The following is a 27,530-nucleotide window of genomic DNA, read 5'->3' on the forward strand; positions in this document are numbered from 1 at the left end:
TTTTATGTCTGACCCAAGCTATTGTTGGGTGTGATCTTTACCGTCCTGAAACAAGTTGACCCCACAGTTCTATTGACTGGCATTGCATGTTTGTTTAGACGAGTGCCTCTAAGCTTCTTGCGCACAGGAACTCCCATAAGCACGAATACACACGGAGTGAGACGCACAAATGCACACTAAGTGGCTTCTAAGTCATTCATTTGTTTTCTTTTTCTTATTACTTACCGTCATTTTTTTGGGTAATCAAGAGTATGTTTTAATTTGTACTCTATGTTAATAGAAATGTTTTGTACTACTTAAAACATTCTGTTGAAAAGCAGCTTGCGCCATGTGTTTGTTTTTACGTGACCTAACAACAGGAGGGCAGTTAACAGGGCGAAAAAAAGTTATTGGTATCTGTCTTTATGCAGCTGATGAATGCTTGCACAAGCGCCATGAATTATGTGCCGGACACCTTGCTTGTGTTTTTTTTGTGAGTCTGCTCATTTGGTAGGTCGGCCCAAGGAAATTGTGTTCAAATTTATGGCTCACATTTTGTTTTCCTGGGACGGTTGTCCTTTCAGACTGATCTTAAACAGAACCCCTCTGTTGATATTTATTCTCAGGCCTAGATTTGTGTGGGTATAATTTATTACTTTAGTGAAGTACAATAAAACTGTGGAACTCCCAAATTGCCTTGCTTTCAAAGGCCTTTTAATGCGGGAAATGATCAGTCTGAGCTAAATGCAACAAGAGTGGCACTATATAGGCTGTAAATGATCATCTTAATAATAAATGGCAGGTTTTAGACCCCAAAAAAAAACATCAAGTCAGGTTATTCCTATTCCGTGTTCATTTTTCACACGGAAAAGACCCAATTTAGAGCATGATTCTTAATTGGGGTGTACACAATACTTAATGTGCAGTTTCTCCGCATCCATGGCTGTCTTTCGTGTGCCACTTACGTCAGCGTAAACAGGCATGCTGAGCTCCAGAGAGGCGTGAAATTCTGCCCCATCTCTGATTTATGACCTGAGGGAGCATTCTTTCTCACGGAGTGCAATTTGATCTGGTCTCACCACCTCTGCTACACTCATTTGCTGAGACCTGCTCACTACCCCACGAAGGACGACCCATGCATGACTAACTCCACCTGCACTGACCTTCACCTACGAAAGCAATTAACCGCATAGAATGCAAAGGAAAACATCCAATTTCTTTTTTTTTTTACCTACGTGAAAGTGAATCAGCATAATTCAGCTTAATAGATATCTTGCTGGACTTTGAGTGTCACATCTAAGATGAGTGATCATTACGTTTTGGTGCTGAATCGAAAATTATTTTAAGGCTGGGAACCGGGCATCGTCTGGTCTGTGGGGTACCGTGGGACGCGAGCAATGACAGATTGGTGAGCAGACAGTGTCCAAGCGGCTGGAGAATCTGGTGCCATAATTATGACTTCTTTTTTTTTTTTAAACATAAATTGTGAATTATTAGTGCTTTTAATTAATTCAAGAATACTAGTCACCATTATTGTCATTAACGAAAGATTTCTTTTTTTTTTTGCTTTAGGCTGATCTCAAGTGTAGTAATTTGAGGTTGTACGCATTTTTTCACCTTGGTGGTGCTCACTAATAGGGCTGGGTTTAAAAAAAAATCAATATATTGATTTATTATCGATTCATTAAACTATCTATTGATCCTTTTAATTACGTCTCGTGGTGTATTTATTGTTTTGAATGTGCATGATAATGTAACTGCATTGGCTTTAATTCTTAATGTAAATACTAATATATTTGATAATGCACGTCGGTACAGCAAGCGATTTGACCCAAGTGCAGCATTGGTTCTTCTGAGAATGCTTTCCATACGAAAGTAAATTTGATACAACGTGAAATCCTTGATTAAATCGACTCGAATCGGGCCCTTGTGTATCGAATCTAATTAATTTTGGAAATTTGAATCGACACCCAGCCCAACTCACTCATGAGTTATATTGTAACAGAGCCTTTAATTGTTGGATCGGAGCAGTTTTATAGATTTCAAACGCATCTTGCCAAATTGAATGTATTCTTGACGCAATTGATTGTCACCACTTAACAGGTTACGTAGTATAGAAAATAGTCAAGAGATAATCAAGAGCTTCTGGTAGAGTTAAAATTAAGTTTTTGGCCCATACTTCTAGCTGGAGACACTGCGTGGTTGCTTAAGACTCGGCTCAAGGGAGACCACATAGCAGGTAATCTCACTGGTAGCCAAAACATCCCAGCACAAGACCTCTTGTTTATTCTACCAAAATCTCACCATGATATTTAATCTAGGTGGAATTTGACTAATGAATTTAAAACAGCAATTTGCTGAGCCGGTGGTTTTCTGCCTTGTCCAGTGATCTTGTTTTGCTGATCAGGAGGTCAAATAAGCCTGGTGCCTCGATATCACATATAATGCCATTTAGCACCTTATCAATGGCTGAAAGGGCTGCTGTTATGATAGTCCAGCTGGCTAAAGTGTAGCTTATCACCATCGAACCTGATAGTTCAATTTTTAGACTAAACACTACATGCAACTCAGTCACTTGACTCCTGAAAGTTGTTTTCCCCCCCTTCCCCAATCTATTTTATTCTATGAAATCCGAATGACGTCTTGTAAAATGTAACTTTAAACTTCCGGTTAAAACGACATTATCGGCCATTATAGCTGCACTTGTTGCATGCGGATTGAAGACATGCTGCTGAGACGCTTGGCTCCATGCATACACGATTATCACTTCTTCAGTTATACACATGTTGTCGTTATCCCTTTAGTGTCAAAGGGTAGGTTGCAGAGGTTTCCTTTTAGTAATTGTCAGTCCACTTCGGTGTGTGTGTTTCATATGCCTGAGATAAAACTTGTCAAACAGCGAGGTGACCTGAGATGGATTTGGGGCATCTCGCGCGTGCGGCACGAGACCTTTGGGCAGCACAGCAACTCTGTGATTTACCCTTCAAAGACATCTCCATGCTAGTATTTCATCTGCATCTTAACCCTCCTTAACCCACCAACAGCCTGTATACACTTTGGTGTCAGAGGGGTGAGTGCTCCACGGCAGCTCAAATAAACAACCAACATAGGTGACACTTGGGTAATGTCGTTTAAGGGAGATGATGTATAAAATAGAAGTCTGACGTTTGATTTATTATTCACATGCAGGACAGGAATTGTACTGTGCGAGATTCTAGATATAGTCGCAAGAAGAATGCTTAATTTGTTACGTATTTGAATAGTTTGGTTTTGAACAATTGTGGCGATTTTGCGTTTAAAATAAAATCTTGTAACAGAGATTTTAAAGTCATTATATAATATGGTGGTGATAAAACTATGAAAAGAACAGCCTGTTGATGCTGCGCATAATTTAGTATTACGGTATCATCTTTTAGTGTCCCGCGCATTTGGCCTTGACACCCATTTTATTAATTGCGGATGTAGTGTGTGGCAACAGTTTTTCAAACATTAAAGTGCCATCCCAACCACCCCCGATAGATGTTAAGCCAGCTGTTTTCAAGGCCCAAAATACAAATTCATGTCTTCCTTCTTTTCATTGGCTCCAAGGATTGTGTCAGCGTGATGTGATAAAAAATAGATGTAAATGAAAGGGCCAATTTGCACCTTAGTTCCATTTCCAAGGCAAACTAATTTTTGGACTCAAGGCTTGGAATTTGAGATTTCGGTTTAATTGGCAACTGGCATTTTAGTCTAATCTAAAGACAGGCATCTTCGGGAGCCAGCAGTAGTTAGTGTCTCACTCTCATCATGGGGCTACAAGTCTTAATCCAAGTTCCAGCCACCACTCAGGAGGGGGTACAGATATGTTGGTAAGACTGGGTGAGACAGAAAAGATTAAGTCGGGAAAAAAATGGACGAGAATCCAACAATCAGTGATAACAAATGGATTGTTGAAACCTTCATTAACTTGTTTCTCAACTATCCAATGTGTTGTTTTAAACGGGTAAGTAAAGTAAGATTTAATACCATCACCATTCATTGCTCAACAGTTCCAGTATGCCCTTTAAATCTAAAATTTGGAAACAAGTTCAGACACATAAAGTTGTACATACGACCTGTACATCATGCATACAGGTTAAGAGGTGCAGTTTTATACTTTATGGTGTGTTATGTTCTCCAGATTATGTGCTGATTTACGATCACGTCCCACAGTTTTTTTTTTTTTTGCTTGAACTGTCTCTTTGCCCTGTAGATTTCTTTTTCTTTAAATGAGTGTTTTTTTGTCTTCTCTGAAACGCAAACAAAAATAATAAAATGTGTCTGCTCCCCCTGATAAGGTGTTTTCCAGGAAGTTGTAGTGTGTGATAAGTTCCTGTGAAGTAGATGCTCATGAAGGAGCAAAGTTCAATAGGATGTAGCGAAAGGAAGAGGATGCAGATGGCATCACTCCTAGAATGAGGATATCGCCAATGAAATGACTCAAAACATACCAACTGATTTTGCCACTGTTCACACCGTTTGTATTTAAGAACAGCAGCTGTGACTTTCCCAACCAACACTTGCATTTATTGCTCTTGTTTTGGTATTCGCATGCATGAATTCCCAATTTGGACTATTCCTTGTCTCTAAAGTGCTCCCTCATTAGTTTTAGGACAGTAGTTGATTTTCTACTGTTTCAGAGGCCTACTTTCAAAGATAATTAGGTGGAGAATTCAGTGCATTACTAGAGAGGGCGGCAATTGGGTGATTACACGCACTCATTGAGTGTTGTTTGAAATAGCAACCGCTTGTTTTTTTTAGTGGGGGAGTATCACTCTGGCTTCTTTTAGACTGCGAACCACCATTGCTGCAGGGTTGGGGGAACCACTTTCACACGTAGTGCTACTTTGCTGATCGAGTAACAAAGTGAACCATCAAACACCAGGACGCCACATAAAGTCAAAAAACTGTGACGTTCCCGCTTCCATCATCCCCCCCTTTTCCTTCCCCTGCTTCTAAGATCTTTTTCGGCTTGTTTTACAAAGACCAATAAAACATTAATGTGCTGCTGGATTTCACACCCAGGCTAATATCGCCCATGAGTATGTGAGGAAGTTGTGTCCCAGCAATAGTTGTCATTTCTCTTGCTGCTCTTCTTAAAGCATCCTCTTATCTCTGCCTTTTTCTCGCATCAGCATCCAAGGCTGACACTTTCTCGCCGTGTGAGTTGTTGACAGCTACCACGCTGCATTGTTTTGTCGAGATAGTGGAGTTACTTCTAATGTTCTTGGTGTCAGTCACACAAATTCAACTTTTCATAACCTTCAACAACAGGTTTGAGGCAGTGGCAAGAATTAAAAAACATTTCGGTGAAGAAAGTGAGGTGCCAACAGCGCATATGGTGATTGTCACATTAATTGGTTTTGCTTCCTGAACTATGGAAAGTTAATGTTGCTGGCTCAAACTCATTTTTGGTTTTCTGACCCATTACACTTGTCTCTTCCCTTATTTGTATCTACAGCTCTTGATAGCTGGTACATTGTCAGAAAAAAAGGTGCTAAAAGTATCTTTAAGGCACCTGTTGATCTCCATTAGAGAAGAATAACAAACTAATGACGACCCTGCCGACATTCAGAAATTGGTAAAAGAGGTCTACCACGTGTGCTGGTGTAAGACTAGATTCTGAGCACTTTATCTTAGCATCAATGGAGCTGACAGGGTTTTTAATATTTCACAAGTGGTTTGAAGCCCCATTTTCAAATGCATAAACGACATCAATGTGCAATTCCGTAAAGGCAGGAGACCGGAAGCCGCTGAGAATTCAATTCAGGTGGCTTTTTTCCCACCACCCTTCTCATTGAGGTGTTTATATGGATCATTTTCATTCTAATTGAGACAATCCTTCATGGTCATATCCCACCTATTATGTCATACCGAGTTGAAAAAAAAATGTTTATGAGGATCCAATTGCAATAGTCATACAAATAACTTGAAAACCCACAACTAGTAATAGCTACAAAATATTGCAATAAAATGAATTATTGAAGATTAGGATGATTACAATTTTGCCAGTTGCAGATGCAGCGATGTTGTGTGACATTATCTCAACGTTAACTGGTGTTCGCTCCTCACTGTTTCAAAATGTAAAATGCTGAATTGTGCATTGAGTAGGGAATCGGGAGTGTCCGCCATGTTTACAAGCGAGGTGGAGCGCCGAGAAGCCCAGCCTTGGTCCCTCATAATCAATTGGAGAAGACCAGGGGGGCCTTGCTTCGCAGTAAACTGAAAAAGACATTATTACCACAATGTACGGATGACGTATCGATGGTGAAGTCACATGAGTCCTCGCAGTTACAGGCTGCCTTCATCATCAATGCTCGGGCGCAAATCAAACTTTGGCTGCATGCCTGCTGGTGACATTGGTGGGTCATCGCAGGGCAGTATCTATCCATGAAGGTCTTGGGGGCGTGTCTGTACATCGTGTTTTTGTCAACACACCTTGTACAGACACGCGCCTCCATAAGTGTCCTATCACTATATCACATAATGTTTATAGCATTTTAGAAAGTTACAAATACTAGCATATACAGGACTGCAATATCATGTAATAAACATATATGTATATTAATAATATTTTATTAATAATTATGTCGTGCAACTGAGCAGTATGCAAAATGATTATTCTCCTTTTACATGGTATACTGCAATGACTTTTTTATTTTTTAGCTGCCAAGTTTAAAGAGCGCCTGTTCTACTTAAGTTTTGCTGCCGCACAACCATCCTCCTTTTTGTCTAATAAATGTTTCTTTTTGTTGTTAGTTGCCATCATCTGGCTTGAAGAAAGAAGAATGAATTTTATAGCACATCATGTTCATGTCGGGTTTAGCAGTTGGCAGCCATTTGTAATGCACAATAATAAATGTTGTCATTCGCCACTTGTACTAAAATGTACAAACCCAAAGCAGGCATGTACAGTCAATAGAAAAAAATAATCTATTTCTTTGCTTTACGTAAGGTATTACACTCACAGCTACTCTTGGTGAGAGCAGTCTTCTATTATCTGCCCGTGTTGTTGTCCTTAGAATCGGTCTGCTCGTGTTTGTTTTTTTCTACTTGTCTTGCTTGCAGTGTCCATTGCTTGTTTTCAGCATGTCACATGCATTCCTTCAATCTAGTTTTCCGAGCCATTTTCTATGCCAACGTTCCCATCGCCCCGAAACATTTTGTGCATAACTCTTGAGTGATGACACTGAGAGTAGGCCAATACGAAGGACGGGAAGCAGAGATAAGAGTCAGCAGTCTTCCGATGATGGGACTGGGTGGTTGAGGGTATTCGGTTGAAGGCTCCCTATAAGCCTGGGTGGATCACCTCCTGGGGGGCCAGGGGGGGCGTAATGACTTCCACAGCTGGCCCTCTGGGACGACTATGCTCGTGCTCTGCACCTCTCCTGGCTGCTTTAAGCCTCAAACATGTTTGTTTGGGGAAGATTAGGAACGTAAACCCCTTACAACATCCTGAACACGCAGCGAGAGAGAGACTCGATGGCGGAGACAACGGGAAAGAGAAATAGAGATTGATGAGTAGAATGGGTGGAGGGGATGCTGAAACAATTTAATCAACTCCCAAGTAGGGAGGCACCCCTCCCACTTTTCTATCACAAAACAGACACTTTCATCGTAGGGGTGTGTAAAAACTTTATATTCAAAAGAAGGGATGAATTTGCCCGAATTTAAAGGTTTGGACACAATAGGCCAATCGCAGCAATGCATGTTGATTACGTTTTTGCGGAGTATCTCCCTCCATGATCACTGCTCAGTGTGACAGAATAGACCAAATTGTAGGCCTATGGCCAGCGCCAAGTGAAAGTGGAAAATAACTTGGTAAAATAAATTTTATTTTTGGGTTATTGAAAAGTGAGCAATTGCTTCTGACAACATTTGGACTATTTTGTATTTTATTGTTGTGCATATTTTTTGAGAAGCTTAATTAGTGCCACATCGTTTCAGAGCAATAGTAGATAGAGGAAATAGAAAAATAGCATCCAAGAAAAGACCATCCATCCATCCATTATCCTTTCCACTGTAGCACATTTGCACAATAAATACAAAATGGAAACCTCAGCTATTGCCCACGCATCAACTATTCAATCCGATCCATCAGAAACGATGTGTGTTATTTGTGTCCTGTTATTTTCTACTTCTGAGATCTGATTAGTCTAATTTAATGCTCTTGCTTTTTTTTTTTTATTACGACTGAAAGCAGAATCAGTCAAGGCAAATAAATTAATAGATACGGATATTTGAATGAATTACAGGAAACTAAATTAAAAGCCAGTTGTGCTGTTTCATTTAAAATATCTGCAGTATTATTTTTTGTTTGTACTATTTTGCACCAGGAGTGCTAACTTTTTATGAAATACATAATAAATAATTAATGTTGCATTAATTCAGATTTGTTTCGTCATTATTTGATCAATTTCCTTAATCGACTACATAAATATCTCATTCAAAAATGAATTGATTTCTTGAATTGTTATTAAAGTACAAATGTTTTTATCCTAAATTTATATGTGCTGAGATGCAATTTATACTGTGATATGAATTTGTGGCGATATCGCGCAGCCCGACTTTTGTACTCACCACCGTGCAATACGAGTAGTAATTATCAATTTTAGGGATGATCTATTTTAAATATAGTGTAATGTACAAAAATGTGTTTATAGCTCTGGGATGGCGGCAATCTCCATTCAGAACCTTATAAAGCTGTTTTTGTCTATATTTGTCAATATTCCAATTGGGCAATATTCGTATCAGAAATGTCCATTTTTTTTCTTATTGGGACTCTTACTATTTGCCTGTTACATGGTTATTATTATTTTTTGGGAAACATCATTTGAAATCATTGTTATTTACAATTTGATGATTTTGATTTGTAAGTGACAGTAGAATAAAGTTGTTATGACCTAGTAAATGATTTTGGCCGTGATGCACCTAGTGTGTTACAGGTGTTCTTGCGTGTGTGCATCTTGCCATGGCAGGAAACAGATGTGAAGTGATATAAAAGGCAGCACATGTCTGGGTGGCTATCTGTATGGGCCAGCTTGTCTTACTGCACTGCTCGACTTCCTGTGGGCTTAAATCAAGTTAGGCGTGATAAGGAAAGCTGAATGATGTTTGACCAACGCACCTTTTTTTTTTTTTTTGTGTGTGTGTTTTTAATCATCTGTGCTTTTTTGGGGGGGATAACATCGGGCTAAAGTATGCTAAAAAGTTAGATGAAAATGTAAATGTTTTACGTTTCATTATTTAATGCAACATTAATTCCAGTTTGTAAAGACATACAGCAGAAGAGGATGCTGACCTGTGTTTATTTCTTACTTTGTTGATAACTCCAAACTATTTTCTTTGTTCTTTTTTGCAGTCCCTGTCCTGAGCAAGGAATGGGTCATGAATTTGACCTCATGGATCATTCAGACCTCTACATCTTAGATTTCAGTGAGTCTCTCTGAGATCATTCATTTATTCCCCCCCCCCCCTCAAATATTTTCAAATATAAACTGACCTGTAATTAACAACTGGAAAGGGGCATCTCAACGGAAATAATGGCTGGTGGTGAATACGATCTTACCACTATCCTATTTCCTCTGCAATCATATTTTGGGCCACCTTGAACAAAAGGATGGCCTTGACACAATGCGTGGGGGGAAAAGATGAACAAATGTGCCAGGCTGTGATTGCCATGGATCCTTGGCCAGATTTTCAACCACAGAATTTCCCAGACAGTCACAGTGTGAATGAATGAATGAACCTAGTCGGGTAACAAATTTTATTCCATAGTGGGACGGAAAGAATTTAAATTTTCCTGGCATTTGATGAAATTTGTTCCATTTTGTTACCTGCGGTGCAAGTTTGTGGTAACTTTTTTTGTCGTATTCAATAACTGCACATCCTGGCATGTGATGCTGTATGGGGCTAACATGATACGACACATTGTCTTCTATGTTCCTTCTTTTGGCCTTAAAGCCTGAGGACTGACATTATGGCCATAGGAGTGAAATCCAACTCCAAGCCCTATGCTACCTTAACTTCCGCTTTTTATCTTAACTCATACGCCTCCCCTGCATTACTTTAATAGCATTCGTTTGGACATGGTATACTTCAATAGCATTCATCTAGCCACTCAAGCCTATTCCATTGTCATTGCAATACAGGTAACTTCACTGGGGTTGACGGGTAATGCTTTGGATCAAGAGTCGTTCCTGATTCTGCTCCCACCACCGTTTTAGTATATTCTGAAATTAATGCAGCTCATCTGGCCTTGTGTGAAGTGAAGTGTTTGAAGCACAGTCATTGCCCCTTGTGCTTTGACGGTGGCTGCAGCTCTTAGAATATACCCACTTCGTTCATTTGTTTTTGAAGTGCTGAGACACCCAAAGTGAAGTATCTTTTATCTTTTCCTCGGAGATACTTCCACAAGGAACAACAGCAGTTGTGTTTGCTGGTCTTTTCTAGACTGTTAGATTAGTCACTGATATTTCAGTTTGTTTCATTTTATATCCTTTTACCAGATGACAGCCCAGATCACCTGGAACCTCTCTACCATATTTGAAGAGTTCTACAAAAGATATGAAACAAAATTGAAAGTTTTCAATATATTTTAGGAAATCTGTACACAATGAGTAAACAGGCCTCATCTGTCCTTGTGCTCCCTTTCTTCTAGTTATTAGCGTGAACGATGTTAATTAAATGCTTTAGTGATAGTGCATATAGACAAATTTAGTTCGGCTGTGTCATTTCACAAAAAAATCAGTTGCTATGCAATTTTTCCTGAATGAATGACGTGGGCGTTTTATTGTTAATGTTAAAAACATGGTGCTTTTCATAACATAAATCTTATCTGCTCTTAACTCATTCACTGCCATCCCGTACCATTCTATATCTGTCAATGGCAATGAAAGAGTTAATTGTGTGACGTGGCTCTGTTCTTAATTGCGATTCACTGATGTCACTATCCTATGACTCATTGCCTTTCTTTATTTCAGGTCCTAATTTGAAGACATTATGCAAAATAGCTGTAATTCAGTATCGCCTGGAGCAGTCGGGCCTCCCACATGATATCAGGTCTGACAAACCTCCTGTTCTAAAACGTGTGCTAATTTTTTCATTAAATTGAGATATAGTTGTATGTGTTGTTGTTCTGTGCTTTTGGGACTATTTAGTCATTGGGACATCCAAAAATAATGATATCTCATTAATTATCCAATATTTTCCCAGATTGTTCTGTTACTTTTGTCTGTAAGCTGCGTTCAGTTTGTCTAAAATGCTACTGAGTTCCAGAAAAAGTGATGGGAGTAAATAATTTATACACGTAACAAAAAAATATTGTAAGAATACTTTTTTGTTGTGTGATTCATGAATTAAAACTGTTATTGTTCCCCTTGCATCTAATTGAGAGGTATTAATTACAAGTTGACAAAAAAGCTGAGAAAGACAATGGTGGAGTTGCATTCATGTTAAGGAAACAAAAGTAAAGATCAAGATTTTGGAGCCTTAAAACGATAATCGACCACCGATACAATCAAAACATGGCGCAATCTATCAATTCTATTTAAACATGTTTATTACAACTTGTTGCAGGGATTGGGACCGACCTGGCCCGCCAATAACCCACATTTGCGTAAAATTAGCCATAAATTCAATATACAAAGCATTGCAGCTAAGTAACAACGTTGTTAGCCTTGCAACAGTTTTATTGACTGACCTAGGCTATATAAATAAAACTACAGCTCTTGCATTGGAAATGGTTAACATGTTGTGGCTGGTTTGTGCATTATTTGATCCTGAAAAATAATCATCCATCATTTTTACGTCACATCTTTTGAACCATATTTTTCACAACACTACACAATTAGACTTGCTCATTGAAACTAAAATGGTCTTTACAATAGTGTAGAACTTGACAATGAGCCTCACATTTCTCTTGCATCTTCACTGCAACCTTGCAAAAGATCCTTTTTAGTGTTTCGATTTGCATTCATAACCTATTAAAATTTATTTGTGTGTGCACGTGCGAGGCAAAGAGAAGTTGTGAGGTCACGAGTCTGGTTAACTCCCATTACCTGTTGCTGACATCTACTGCCACTGTGCCAATCTCCCCTCTCACACACTCACACACAAACACACTACATTAAAAAAAAAACGAACTATGCTATTGAAAGGGACGGAGTGTTGAAACCAGAGCCAGTGATAACAATCTGGAGCTCAACCTCTGACCTGTCATCAGGTCAGTACGAGACCCTGTTGTCAGCCCCTGCTCCTGGTTCTCATGTTACATCAGAGCCTCTCCTCAACAAACTAATGTCACACCATTACTTCAGTGAAGGATGATACATGAGTGATTTGAGATATTTTTGGAATATTATGTGGGCTCTTTTAATGTCATAAAAATGTGAAAAGGAATGTGACGGTCAAATGTGAAAAGTGACTTAATGCTGTGATAGGTTGAATACAGTACAAACTTCCAAAGGGAACACAAACGATCCTTTCCGTGACACTGTTTGACATACAACGTACAACTTTCTTATAAAAGTAATAAAGCTTTTGAAAAATGTATTCAACCACTCATGATTATAGAACCATTCAACTCTCTTGCTCTTCCATCCAGGTGGGAACTGTCTGCGATGACCACCAACAGCAACATCAGCAGGCCGATCGTCTCCCCCCATGGCTGACTTATAGCTTAATATGAAGCCTATTAGTTTTTCTTTTTTCCTGCCAGACCCAGCTAAGCATGGAGAGACTGATTTGTCAAATACAGATCTGTGCTGGATTTAATTTATCCAAAATGTCCCGCAAAGGACTTGTTTGGACTCAGTGGACTTTCTCATGCTCAGGATGTTTCACAAGAGGAAAAGAAAAATGGGTGAGACCCGCTCGGCCTCTTTCAACTTTTTTTTTGTCGTAAATAATCCAATCAGCCTATGATAATCATAGACTTTCAAGCACAGGAAGAACTAGTAAAAAAAAAAAGAAGATCTAACGTCCTCAAACACAACTAAGCTTTGAGAGACAAATCTGAACACAATCTCTTTATAGAGACTTAAATGGTCATGAGAATGTACATTTATGTATACACTTACCATGTCCATTTGCCAATGGGTCAAGTAGACTAACTTATGTTTTTGTGTTCAGGGATGCTGATTATTGGGTGCTTGTACTGGTTAAAAAAAAGTATTTTTCAAATGCTTAATTTTTGCTCTCATGTCATCACCACCTGTGAAACCCTCCTGTCGCCTTTTGCACCACAGTGATTCAATGATTATTTACTAGGCACTTGTGATCACTTGCTCCATCTTCCTGTTTCGATTCCCATGTCACCACATGAAATTATGTGGCAGTGCTGTTACTCACCAGCTGAACTAAAAAACAAACAAAAAAAAACCCAGAGTGTGCTTTGTTGTGCCAAATGTAAGAAATGAATCATAGTATAATTGAATAGTGTGTCATCTACACACACATGACACTTGTTGAATATGCGTCACCAAGCTCTTGCTCTTTAAGACAATCCACTTGGTGTTAGTCACTTTCCTCATAACTTGCTTCCTGACTCCAGGAGAGCGTACACGCGTCTGTGCCACTGTGAACGACTTGACACAACAGCATAAGTGCTACCTTAAAATGTCACCGTCTAGAACAAATGTTCTTCATCCACATTTAATTGTAGGTTTATATTCTAATACCCATTATAGTTTTAGCAAATCACTTGAAAGCTGCTCTTGTTTGCATTAAAAAAAAAAGTTTAACAGTCAAAAATTGTTCTCAAAATACGCAGGACAAACATCTTGGTACGTCACTCACTTTGTTTTATAATTAACCTTTTTCACAACATTCATTTTGTGACTTTGTAACTAATATGAAATAAATTTAGAATTATTCCATAAATACTACAAAACCCATTTCCATTAAAAAGAATATATTATTTAAAAGGTGGTGCTATTGGTGTGGGGGATTTTTTTATTATTATTATCTTATTCACTATGATCCACCCAGCCCTCAAAATTACAATGGCACCTCCTGGCTGTTAGATATCCCTCATACCAGGAAGTATGTTCGCTAACGCACATTGGACAAACATACCCAAATACACTGGTCTTTTCATGAATTATTGTTATTGCAAGTATGTTATGTTTCAGGAAGGAATCATTGCCCACTGTCATTTTTTAAAACCAATTCATTTTAGACTGAAAAAAAAAGAAATTTGAAGACTGTTTTCAGTAGCCAAGTCCATATTTACAGTCTCTCACTGTTTTACTTTTGTATAGAGGGGAAGAAGTGTTGTGATGCCTTTGTGACACAAGCAATTCTTTCTAAGAAATAAGAGCAAAAAAAAAAATTGTCCCAGCAGCAATCTGGGTCCTCGCAGTGCAGACTTAACTGGCCTGCACCATAAATGTTTACAAATCAGTGTACGTTAAATTGCTGGTTCAAGACGACAGATTACGGCACTAAAGCATATCAGGACAGTCAGAGAGGAGACAAGATGCTGATCTATGCTCGAGTAAAGATCACAAAGCCAAGATGCATTCTTATGCTCTTTCACACACACATACGCACATTCACATACGCACAATACTCCTCAGCCACTGAAAACACGTCAAACAGATGTTACTCCAAATGGCCATCAGTAATTTGATATATTTTGTATGGTGATAGTGTTTTTCCTTTTTTTGTGTGTAAAGACTATGGGTGATGGAACTCTTCAGGGACAAAAACACATCGATAAGGACACTGTTGGGCGGCGCATTTTCTCTGATAATGATGCGTACACCGCCAGAAAGGCAACGCTGTTGATGCTAAAGACGAGTGTGTTTGTTGAAATAATTTTTTTCCTTATATTTTTAATGGCTGTGATTTAACCCACCCTTTAATTTAAAAAGATGTTGAAGGGGTGTGCCTTGCTTTCCAAAATGGGTAACGCTGTCGGCCTGTAGTACCAGCGACTGTATTGTGGCCAGTAACATGGCATAGTTGTGTATTGTATCCATTTTTTTTTCTTCTTAACAAATCTTATAAGATAACTGAACAAAGTATAGAGTGTATTCAATGTTCAATTATCCACTTACATGCTCACCTTTTCCTCTCTTTTTGTTTTTGGTTACTGTTTTAAGGGAGATTGTAAAAGTTGGTCAGGACTTCCTGTGCAATATGATTTATAACTAAGTCAGTAATAAATCTGAGACAATTTGACTACACTAGTCTTTTTGTGAGGGGGGGTGATGTAATGAACTGATTTCAAATTGTTTAAAATGTGATATGCAGCAGTAGAAATAGTTTGGAACGGAAAAAAAATATCTATATATGAGCTCCGTGCATGAGTTTGTACGTTTGAATGAGGTCTGACATTCAAAACAGGTTGGATAAGGGCTTTTCGAGAACTGGACAAATCTAAAACATGCAGGATAGTTGCTCTTGAGGACCAGACGGCATTTTAACACCTGTGTCCTAATAGAAGCCGGGTAAACCCATTTAGACAACCAATGCGTTCAATAAAGATGGTGTACTGTGCTTTCAAATCAAGTGATTACCCCCACTTCCTTTTTCTTCCCGGAACTATGAAGAAAATGTGTTTTTGTTTAAAATATTTCAAAAATATCTATTACGATGTTTATTATGCACCTCGGCATACTTGGAAAGCATGTATTCCTGGTTCTTGTTCGCTGCACCTTGATAGATAAATATGCAATATAAAGTATCGTGATATTAATATAGTTTGGAAAAATCTCAATTGTTAGCAGAACCATCAATTATTTTGACGGATTAGAGAGAGAAGAAAGGACTTATTTCGTGTATGCTGACTTTAAGGCTTACCTATGGCTTCCTTAAAGGCGAGTTGAAAACAGGTTACCTAAAAAAAATTTTAAGGAGTGAAAGTACAAATAATAACATTCAAATGATTAATTGGGCAAAAATTAAATGAACAGGCCTCAAAAAAGAAATTCATATTTCTGTGAACTGGCTCCGCCCACTCGCCGTTTGTCCCAGTGCGTGTGTGACATCAATGGCCCGATCGGTCGTCTTCAGACTCCGACGTTGGCAATGACAAGCTGTCGGTAAGCAGTGGTCGCTCCTTTTTTTTCTGAGCATAATGCTAAATCCATGATAACGTGTTATCACTTTGAGAAAACGTTCATTGCGAAATGAATATTTTATTGTTTAATTGAACATGTTAAAAATCGTGTCCCATACCCTTTAAGCCTGCAGATAACAAGTCTTTTCACTTCCTGTATTCACTGTCAAACTGGAAAATCTTGTGAGAATTTCAAGTTTTACACTTGAATATTATTTAGTAGTTATTTATTTGCCTTCTCAGCAGACATGTCACTGTCAAGGTTACACTCATGGAACTCATCTGAGTTGAACATTTTTGAAAATATACATCACTAAATTTGGCTAATGAACCTCTCGTCTTGGGGCAGCTTTAATTCATGACTGGATATTCCTGTTTCAGCTCCATTTGTATCACATCAAGACGTTGAACCCCTCGCCTTTCAATTTAATGTTTCCTGTTCAACTCAGGAGCGTTGTATCTTCCCCAGTCGCTCTGTCTGATAGCCCTCAATGTCGGACACCCCCATCTCACACGCCAATCGGACGCGTGTGGCCGCGTTGGGGCGTCCCCATCATTAGTGTGTGAAGCCCAGCTGCAGTCGTTGCCGCTGCCACCAGGAGTAGTGTCCGGGCAGTGTGTTCCTGTCTGTCACCAGCCCTCAGCTATAAAGTCACTGTTATCTCCACAGTTAAGTGCAGGCCACAGACGGCGGGTGAGCTCAAAGTGAGGTAGTAGAGACACCCTGTCCCGCCTGGCCCCACAGAACACAGGAAGTGGGGCAATGCCAGGTCCCTTGTCTGGCCCGGAGCCCTCCTCGCTCCACGACGCAGGCGTTAATGCGGGGAAAGCCTCAACCAAATTACTCTCTAATTTCCCTTCAGGACTCAGACGATCCCACCGGTCCTTGAGAATCAGACTGAGGATTTGTTCAGAGCGGTTTGTTTTGTCTTGTCTCACCGCGTCCCGCTCCGATTCCATCACTCAAGTTCTAGTTTTCGGCTCACGGCCACTAAATTGGGGGATTTGAGAAAAGAGGCATTTAAAGAGCCCCAAGAGGATAGAAGCTGGTGCCTGAAAAAAAAAACATCACATTTCAAGGAAGGGTCACATAGAATGACATGGCAGCGGTTGATAGAGAGCACATTGAAATGGAGACGACAACATGCTTCCTGCATGCGAAGTGCCTTAGTTCTCTAGTTATGGAGTGCGATGCCCATAACCTCTCCATCTGCTGACGGATCTCATTTTAAAATGACGAGTCTCAGTGTGTTCCATTTTCAAAACCTTTAGCCAGCATCAGGGGATTAATTGAGTGACTAATTCACCCTCTGAAGAGAAACTGACAGCTGATTGTCTCGCACCACTCCTCACAAATCAATGATGCGACCACATGCTACGTACTGCAGACTCTTGAATAATAATGCTGTAGTGTTCTAAACCCTTTGGAAAGCTTTTACTTCCGTCAACTCTAAAAAGTTCTACAATATTTCACAATGATTTATTATAGTGGGTTGAAAACAACTTCAAAGGAGTCACGCTCAGACAAAAAAATGTTCTCACTTTACAAAATTTGTAATAATACTGGAAATTCTTAATACACATTTGTGAAGCGTACGTGCGTGTCAATAATTTATCAGTCAGTGTTTTAATAGTTCTTGCCACACATCATTAATTATACTTTAGGTATGATTAGTGCAGGTACAAACATTTTAACACAGAGCTAAATGCGGGCTCACTATTTGGCAGGCAGGAGGTGACTTTTGCTGGTCTTATCAAATGACTTATAGTGACATTAAATCTTGGATGAAGGGTTTCGCCGCCCTCTGTTTCTCTGTTTCAGTTCTTCCTGTCAAGGGGAGTTTTTCATTGTTTCCAAAGTACTTGCTGATGCTGGCTTCAGCTGGCGTCCTTCAATGTGTGGGAAGCGTGGTCCTATACCTGCTTCCTATGGAACGTGCCTTGAGAAATCTTTTGTTGCAAATTTAGCGGCAGAACAATAATCATCTTTGGACTTGTTACCAAATCAAATGGCAGTTCTATAACTGATTTGTATCCTTACACAAACGTTAAATACATCTATTTAGTTGATTTTGGCGATGATTATGTTCTGAAAACGACACATCTGCACATTTGTTGTCTTCATCTGCGGAATCTATTAATATTGGCGGATTTAATTGTGCTTGACAAAAGAAGAGCAATAATCGAAGTATTAATATTTTGCAACACTCTTGTAGTCAAATGATGTAATAGAAATATTAGAAAACAGTTCTATGTATTCGACAGTTGCATTAAATTGGTAGAGTAAATTTGTATTCTTAAAAAATTATATAGATGCTGTTGGAAGTGCCAAGGACTAAGTGGAACCTCAAAGGGGATTAAGCCTTTCCTGTTGCCGGTCCTAAATACAGACAGACAATATGAGGCGTGAGAGTGTACATTATCAACAACATTGGTTCATAATTTCAGAAATCTTCGGCAGCCTGCCAAATGAATACTAATCCATTTAAGGCATAATGTACATTGAAAATACTGGACATAAATATCTTATATCCTGTTCCATGTCCTCATAATTACAGTGTATCCTTGAGCATATTGTCATAATTCTGTAATTATCCGTCTCTTTAAAGTTCGCGGCTGGATTTGAACAACATGATTCTCCTTTTGTCAGCACCCTTGTGACGTAGGGTCCCCTCTCCCATTGTGGCCACTTCATGCAGCACAAGCCCAGCCTCCACTTTGAGTGTGACGCCCCCACACTGAAGGCCCCGGCAGCTATAAAAGGACTCGGGAAAGATAATGATCACACACAACACACGCACCAAGTCCACTGAGAGCCCTCATCCTCCGCTGCAGACAAGACAGCTTCTCACCACAGCAGTTTCCATAGGAACCATTCATGTTCAAAGTCTACTTTTGTATGGTGGGAAAAGGGACCCGTGCACTCTCACTCGTTTTTTAAAAAAAAAAGTGGGTTAGTTTAGGCAATTGGTGGTCTTTTCTCCTTTGACGCAAGCCAATGATGAATCCTTACATGATTTTTGGGATGCGAGTGAGGCACTGGTGAGTTTGCCCATTTTTGTTTCCTTCAAATTGGCCACCATGGTTTCTCACAGATCCACCAAAGGCGCATCCAAAGCACGACGGGATCACATCAATAATGAGATCAGGAATATGCGAGCTCTGCTCCCCATCCCCCTGGCGGACCAGGAGCGCCTCTCCTACCTGCACTCAATGGCTGCCGTGTGCACCTACATCAGGAAGTCGGTTCTCTTCCAAGGTGAGTGGTGAATCGCTTGCTTCTTCTACGATGCGTTGATGACGAACTCGCACGTTTCTTCCTTTAGGGCTTCCCACCAGAGCGGCCGTCCCCTGTTCTTTTGCCTATGAGGCCTTTCTCCAAGCTTTGCAAGGTTTCATCCTCGTCACTACTGTTCAAGGGAGGCTAGTCTACGTGTCGGAAAATGTATCGGAATATCTTGGTCTTTCCATGGTATGTCTGAGCTTTAATATGGTGTCACTTTAAAAACTGTGCCTTCTATTCATAAATAGGTAAAAGCTTCCATTCCATTCTCAGGTAGACGTGCTTCAAGGAGATACCATATACGACATGGTGGAACGTGAGGACATTGACATTATTGAGCCCATCCTGAAGGGACACAATGAAAAGAGGTCATCATCAGGTAATATTTAAAAATTTATTGTAGTATTGAGATAAATTAACACATTATCCACCTCAGAGATTTCTGTATATACCTAATACAGACCTTCCGATTTCCAATATTCACATCGTGTGTGTTTATAACAATGCTTGGGATCTCAGTATGGGCCCAAAATTATTTTCTCTCAATTAAAGAAAGCTGTGAGGACTAAGAAATCCAGATCCAAATAATTTAAAGACAAAATATAACCTACACTGGTGAAGCAAATAACAAAATAACCAAATATAATCATTTTATTTCCCTGCACAAAGGCCTGTCACAAAACTGCAGAACAACAAACTAATATTAACTGCAGGAACTAATTTCATTTTAAATCAAATCACTTTTTTTTTTTTTTTTTTAAATCACTCACTCAAAATATTTATATTATTCAGGTACTATGTTTGTCCTGCATATAATTATACAATTCACATTGTAGTATAGGACAGTATCAGACCCTAAGTGCGATAAGCCATGTTTGCCATTATATTTATGGATGATTTATATATATTTTTTAAATATACTTTTTTAAATGTATTTATTTTTCTGGATTTTTTTCCTAATTTCCCTCCATTTTTATAGTCTTGTTGGTCAAAGCGTTTTTTTTTTTTTTTGGAAGAATTGCTTGGGTTTGTTGAAAAAAAGTAATCACATTTAAATTTACCTTTTTGAAAATTAATCAAGATTGTGGTAATTTACAGCTTTCACTGTCTTTGTTGTTGTATTATTGCTATTTTATATGTAAAGTGCTTTATTACACCTGCAGCTGTTGTGAAATGCGCTATATTAATAAAGTTGTATTGTATTGTTTTATATTCTCCAAATTTTGAGATATAGTAGATATCCAAACATCTACACACATGGCAGCTTTTTGTGATATAAAAATGTGTCCAAGATAAATTCTTTCAAAATCTTTTCCACCATTAATGTAATCTATAACCTGCAGAACTCAATATAATTAAAAAAAAAATACATTTTCAAGGTGAAAATAAACAATTGAGATGAGCTTGCACAAGTGTGCACACCCCAGATGGTTCTATGTTGATCACATTCAAACTAAATGTAATGTTAAATGGGAGTCAGCAAAACTTTTCCATCATCATCTGATTAACCCCAAATCAATTTCAGCTGTTCTAGTGGGATTTTCCTGGCAATTTAGGTTTCAAGCAGAAACCAGAAGGTTTTATGTTAGTACTGACTATTATTTGGAACTATTTATTATTTCCTCCACCTTGACTAAGGCCCCATCCCCGCTGAATAATAACCCCAAAGCACTACGCTGCCTCCCCCATGCTTCAATGTATGGATGTTCTTGTTGGAATAATACAATCCTTCATTCTGAAGTTGAATTTTTTTGGGCCACAATTGCCAAAGATATGTTTGGCGCAAGCACAGCGCTTTCTCAATTGATGTGTATAAGCGACCTATATTGTGGAAAAATTAATATATTTTTTTGCATCTCATTTTTTTTATATTACAAAATCCTCATATTTTAACAGGAGTTTTTATATATCAACTGGACTTTGTACAATTTTTCATTTTATAGCAACGATATGTTTTTTTCCCCCTCAATATAAAATAGCCGCAATTAGTGACGAAGAAAGTCGTAAAACTAATGTAAATGTTTAAAAAAAAGTTTTATGGACATAGAATCCTAATTGTGATATTAGTCATATAAAAAAAAGTCTACTTTGTTTTGTTTTTTTTCCTGTAGAGAGGAGTTTTGTATGTAGCATGCAGACCTCCAAGAGCTTCAAGCAGCAGCATAGCAGCTGCTCAATGTTGGTTCGAGGCAACTTCCAGCTCATTCCGGAGCCTTGTCCATCCTCCTCCATCAGTACTTCTGGCGAGACCGTCTTTATTGCCCTGTGCACGCCCACAGTGGACCGCCTTAGGGTTATGGAGTCACACTTGTGCCCCAGTTTCGACAGCGTGCATGCACTTGACATGAGCTTCACTCGGCTCACAGACAGGTACGAGCAGGCTACGTCTTACAATCAATGAATACGATTATTTTTACTCAACAATATTGTGCTTATTTCTTTTAGTGTTTTATATTTTATGGGCTACTCGGCAGAAGAAATGGTCGGGCGATCATGGTACAGCCTAATCCACCCTGAAGATTTACCTTTAAGTGTGAATCATCACAGACGTTTATGTAAGTTACACGACCCAAGGCGTGCGGCATGATCTATTTAAAAACTGTCAATTAAATCCAACAATTTTGCCAAAAAGTTATGCACATACTGTAACTACATCAACAACAATGAACAAACAAATTTGTTTTTAAAATTCAATATGTGTATGCCCTTCTTGGATCCAGCATGCATGCCACAATTTAGAAACCTTGCTATAGCATATGTGTTTATTCAGAATAGAGCAATCTACTTTTCAAGTGTTTTTTTTAATTTACTTTTCAAGCAAGCCAAGATTAAATTCAGTCTCAATTTGTTTAAGATGCAAGTGATTGAATGATGTTGAACTACTTAGCTCTAGCTTCCTTCTTTCAAGCACCTCAACTTTTTGAGCAGAGTTGTGTTTGTGACTGTGCATGATAATAAGTTTATGCGCTTCTTGTTTCTTCAGTACAAGCAGACGAGAGCCTGCAGGTCCAGATGGTGATGAGACTTCAGTGCAAAGATCTGTCATGGGCCTGGAGCTACATTTGTGCTACCAAAGAGTCTCAGTGCCAGACTGCATATATCTGCTGCTCTAACTTCATCATCAGGTTTGGCAAACCTTTACAATGTTATTAAAAGACCACATATTGTTTAAAATAATAATAAATCAGATTTTGACACATGAAAGACCAGTGATATTTGCGTCTCCAAAGATGAGCTCTTTTGACTTAGGGTGTTCAAACTCCTTTGCAAATGAGCTTTCAAGTTTCTACTAATAAATGGCGTGGGAATGCCTCTGCAACACAAACAGAAAATACATGACAATCTCAAATACAAAGAGTGAAATGCTACAATTGAACTCATACCTTGAGGTGAAATGTAAAGTTATGAAATAAAGGCCATGATATTGAGATATGCCATGACTGGAGATATTGAAAGCTTGTTGTTCAGAAATTGCTGCGGTTCTGCAGACTAAAAGACTAAAATCAAAATACTAACATATGAATCTTTATGAGAATAAAATTGTCGAAAATCTGCCGCTGTGCACAAGCTACAGCAAACTTTTATTTTTTTTGGCAAGCATCTATTTCACCTTTTCAGAACTCATCTTGTGCTCTACTTCCAGTGACAGCTTGACAGATGTCAGTTATTGCTATTTTTCTCTTCCGTTTTCTTGAAGGGAATATCGCTTGTCTGGCTTTTGGTGAAGGTCTGTTGAGCCAAGTCGGTGTTTCTTCGATAGAGACGGTGCCTTTTATCGTGAGTTGGTTCAAAGCTATAAGCAGAAGTTTGGTCGCTGTGGTAAAATGGGCTTTCACTTGTATAGCGCCTATTAAGGCTCTCAAAGCACTTCACACTGCTGTCACATCTACCTGCTGATGGCAGACCATCAGGATCAGCTGGCGGTTCCGTTTCTTGCTCAAGGATACTTCGACATGGTCACAATGGCCATGGTTCGATCCTGCAACCTCTCGGTTGGGAAAGATCACACAACCAATGAGCCACTCCGCCCCCGTTCCTGTGAGGGGAGCACAGTATGGATATTGAAAAAACTACAACAAAACAAAAAAAGAAAATACGTGACGCACCGACTAGCAGGTGTGGTGTAGGGTGAGGAGAGTCGGGAGCGAACATTACAGCCCTCCTGCAGGGGGCAGGCTTCTCAAGCTGTCAGGGCGCAATCATTCCCATCTGCAGATGTACCATAATGGAGGAAGGGAGAGGGGTTGGTGGGAAGCCAGCACCATTTTCTCAAGCTCGATAATTATTTGTGGGGCCAAACATAAGAAGGAAGATCATTTTATGTGGTAGCTCCTAATTTTTTAATTCGATGAGGATAAATATTCATGTGAGTCGAAGAGACAAATTGCATGAATGCTGTGGCCTGGAGGTGTGAGGCTTTTGTCCTTGTGAGGATTTTATACAGTTTGTCCAAAAAAAATAAGCTAAGTTTGTTTGTCTTGATAATAGTGTTGCAATGCCTTTTCATTTTCTTTGGTCAGTTGTTTTTTCTAACAATTCCAAATGATCTTTTCATCCGCTAGTGAAACAGAGGCCAAGTTTCTGCAGAGGCGAATTGGCGATGATGTTTTAAGGCCATCATCGCCGACAGACAGTGGTCCCCCCAGAGGCTGTAAGAGGCGGGGGACCCCCAACAGCCAAAGCCAGGAGGCGTGTCCTCAAGCCCGGGTGGAGTCTGATGACGGCTCACCCCTTCCTTTAGGGGGCAGCCCTGCGTTCTTCACGCCTCCCTACAGCCCTGCATCCTCTAGCTCTACTGTGCAGCGGGAGGAGTTGAACCTCGTCCTCCACATGGACGTGCACGCCTACGCCGATCAGATGCTGTCCTCCCCGGAGGCTTCTCCTTCCTACTACTCCTACCCGGAGGCTTCTCTCGCCTGCCAACTTTCACCTCAGCACTCCCTCCCCTCGCAGCACACCTTTGATCAGGGAGTCTTCACCACTTTCAATCCTCTCTCACCGGCCTCCCCCTCATCTCCAGCCTATGATTTCCCAGCTTGTGCATCCGATGCCAGATTAGTTCCAGACGGCTTGGCAATGTCTGACATGAGTGAGAGCTCCGGTGATTGTGCCCTGCATCAAGATGACTTCAGCCTATTGGAGTCGCCACAAGAGGGCAGCCTCCAACAAGTACATCGTGTTCCAAGGTACATGTTACCTTCCAGTCTTCCCACCCCCGGCCAATCCCCCATATCCATAACATCTGAGCAGTACAGCCAGTTGGAACAGGCGGAAATCAGCATTCTGGCTCAACAGATCTCCTCGTTGGTTTCAACTTTTGACATGTTTGGTCCCCTCGATCTGATCCAAAGTGTGGCCACCACCGACTGCCTGCCCTCTTCCTCCCCCTCCTCCTCCTCATATCGGTGGTCGAGCCAGGCTGCTATCCCCTCTGCCCTACATCCTAAACTGATGAATGATGGCATGTTAGAGAGCCTCCTCGATGATCTGGATTTATTCACAAAGAGAGGTGCTGATATTCCCGAGTTCAGCTACCGTCAGGAAACTGCGTGCACCCCCCAACACTTTGATCCCCTCGGTCTTAGCCCGACGACCTCAGAGAACTCACTGCCTCCAAACGTCGCCTTAGATCCCTTCACTTTGCAGTTGGGATGCCATGAACAAAACTGAGTTGCATCAACTCAACCACTCATTGCAGAGTCGCCTGCAGCAAGGTAATTTTTATCAAGGGCACTCATGAGGACTCATTGTTCGTCTTGGCTTATGTTGTTTTCTGTCTTTTTTCAGACGGTCTTGCTGAGGAAAACCTGAACTGAAATAAGTCTGTGACTTACGACGCTGCCCTTTGTATGACATATTGTCAGGAAAATTGTCCTTTGGCGGATTCAAAGAAGAGCACGGCAAAGATATTTAAAGGACATATTGTACTCAAACGTATTTTTCCCCATTGTGTATCTGTGAATGTCAAGTATCTCCAGAGTTGAGATTTGTCTTAATTTCTGCAAAATGCTGTCTTCTTTCTATTTAGTTCCAGCGGATGTCTTTATTTTTCACGAAAAGGGTACTTAAAAATGTCTGACTACAATATTAAAACAAAAAAAAAGACATTAGAAAGGAAATGTTTTCTCTCAAGTGGCCACACTTCACTGTTGAGCACTTTATCAATGTCATTGCCACAAGAGTGTTAGAAAGGAAACAAAGCGTTCATTTCAATGGATATTTTTTTTTCATTGAACCTTTTAAGCAGAGAACATCTATTGTCATTATGTTTGTGTGAAACTGAGAGATAAAATCTTTCATTGATTGAAAATAATGATTGTCTCCTCAGCGGTACGTCTCACTACATTCCAATTCTGGATTTAAAAAAAAAAATGGATTGTATTTATTTTGTTGAATTTAACACCGCTTACCTGTGAAAAGGTATTTTTCCTTTACATTGGGATGCATGATTAATGTATTTTGTTTCATGTCTTAAATGGTACTATGAATGAATGGTCACTGTCTTGGTATTGCTTCATCTTTTTTTATCTTTTATTTTAAACATAAATAAAACAAATTTCATTGTTCTACAACTGATTTGATTTATTTTATATGGTATTATGGGTGGTTCAAGTCAAACTCTTAATAAATTCTGCTTTTGACTAAGAGAGAGACGATATGACCATAATGATTACAAGCTGCATGGTTTTGTTTGGGTGCTTTTTGAGTGTTTGAATAGAGAACCTATTTTGCCAACATCGAAAAATGATGAAATACTATTGGGTGTTTTAATGCAACAATACAGCTAGTTGCAGGGACAAAGTCCCATTTCACTGGTTAACTGCACCAATTTCGAATCAGGACAAGAATACTGAACATTCGTCATGGTGCAGAGTGGTACTATGCAACACTTGTACCATCTCTGACTGTCTCCAAGATCAATAAAATGTGAACAAATGGTATAATGAGAAGTAAACACAAAATGAGGCTCATTTGTCAGCATGGAGGGTGACGTGCTTTATTTACATCCAACAAAAACGGATCAGTATTGTGATTTAGGAAACCACATAGACGTCAACTATATTTTATGGAATCACACACAAAAAAAAACATTTCAATACATACTCGTACTTTGTTGCATCACCTCTGGTTTCTGAAACTCAGAGGCATACACCTGATGGGCGAAAAGTAGATCAGAATCAGAAATCCCTTTATTGTCATTGTACTCAAGTGTGCAACGAGATTAGAGAGCTCCCCTCTCCAGTGCAATACAACAATATTTCAGATAAATATATAAATTAGATAAATAAGAGAATAGTTAGTGCAATGGAAAATAATACTGAATAGGATATAATATATATATATATATATGTATATTGCACCATCTTGTTTGTGGATAAATAAACTGATCGATAGTACGTGGCCCATCAATACATAACCTCCGCAGTAGAAAACCAGGATTTGCAGTTTTTTCAGTTGTAGTCAGTTCGTGCGAATGTGTGCAAGGCTCAATTGTCAGTTATGTCATATTTTTCGCCGGTTTAATGTGGGGCCTGATTCATGTTTGTTTACCATAGGAATTTTTCATGTTCTTTCTGTGCTTCTGTGGCTTCCTGCAACATTCAAAAAACAATGTATGTACGGCATGGGAGAGTAGCAGTTTTAAAACAAAACACCGTTTTTCATTTAGGATAAAACTACCCGTGTGACCTGACAGTAAAGCAGCCTTGGTTTCCTTGGCAGGATTATTTACCCCTCAGTTTATAGCAACAAGGTGAAAAGAAGGAATTGTATAGGCCTGCCCTCGAGACGAAACAAAAGTCGCCCAATAAGTCACTATAAAATGGCCACCAGATGGCGTAAAGTGCCAAAAGTTTACCATCACCACCAAGACTGCCTCTTTAATGCAATGCCACTTATGGGGGTGCGACTTAAATATGTCATCCATTTGCTTTACCCTACAGCTTTTCCTCATTGGGGTCGCAAGTGAGCTGGAGCCTGTCCCAGCTGATTTTGGTTGTGTGTGCGTGTGTGTAAGTGAGCATTCCGCATGAAGGCACACCATTGAGTCAATTGATGAGGCAACAGTCCAGCAGACCACTCACATCCATGGAGAGCTAATTAGGAGTGATGTCCTGTGAAGGGTAAAATAGCAAATAAACTTCCCAACGAGCATCCACATCTGTTGCTTCAGTCACTACG

General features: G+C 39.5%; 2 protein-coding genes across 2 annotated transcripts in view; both read left to right on the top strand.

Moving 5' to 3' along the window:
• klhdc3 (kelch domain containing 3) overlaps window positions 1-15,186 on the top strand; it is a 28,061-nt gene extending 12,875 nt beyond the window's left edge. Inside the window, exons 9-11 of the mRNA XM_088305422.1 lie at window positions 9,362-9,435; window positions 10,983-11,061; window positions 12,605-15,186. Coding sequence (XP_088161548.1) covers window positions 9,362-9,435; window positions 10,983-11,061; window positions 12,605-12,671 — 220 coding nt within the window. The 3' untranslated portion in view covers window positions 12,672-15,186. The remainder of the gene's footprint in view (window positions 1-9,361; window positions 9,436-10,982; window positions 11,062-12,604) is intronic.
• A 3,961-nt stretch (window positions 15,187-19,147) lies between these two features.
• Window positions 19,148-25,836, top strand: npas4l (neuronal PAS domain protein 4 like). The gene is given in 9 exon segments (XM_088305307.1): window positions 19,148-19,325; window positions 19,369-19,538; window positions 19,623-19,728; window positions 21,461-21,719; window positions 21,795-21,904; window positions 22,333-22,474; window positions 23,912-25,015; window positions 25,017-25,063; window positions 25,137-25,836. Coding segments are annotated over 9 exon segments (2,145 nt in total). The 3' UTR covers window positions 25,166-25,836.
• Window positions 25,837-27,530: the final 1,694 nt, after the last annotated feature.

This window comes from Idiotropiscis lumnitzeri, chromosome 9 (genome assembly GCF_059441095.1).
Source record: "Idiotropiscis lumnitzeri isolate Australia: NSW breed Sydney's pygmy pipehorse chromosome 9, RoL_Ilum_1.0, whole genome shotgun sequence".
Lineage (NCBI taxonomy): Eukaryota > Metazoa > Chordata > Actinopteri > Syngnathiformes > Syngnathidae > Idiotropiscis > Idiotropiscis lumnitzeri.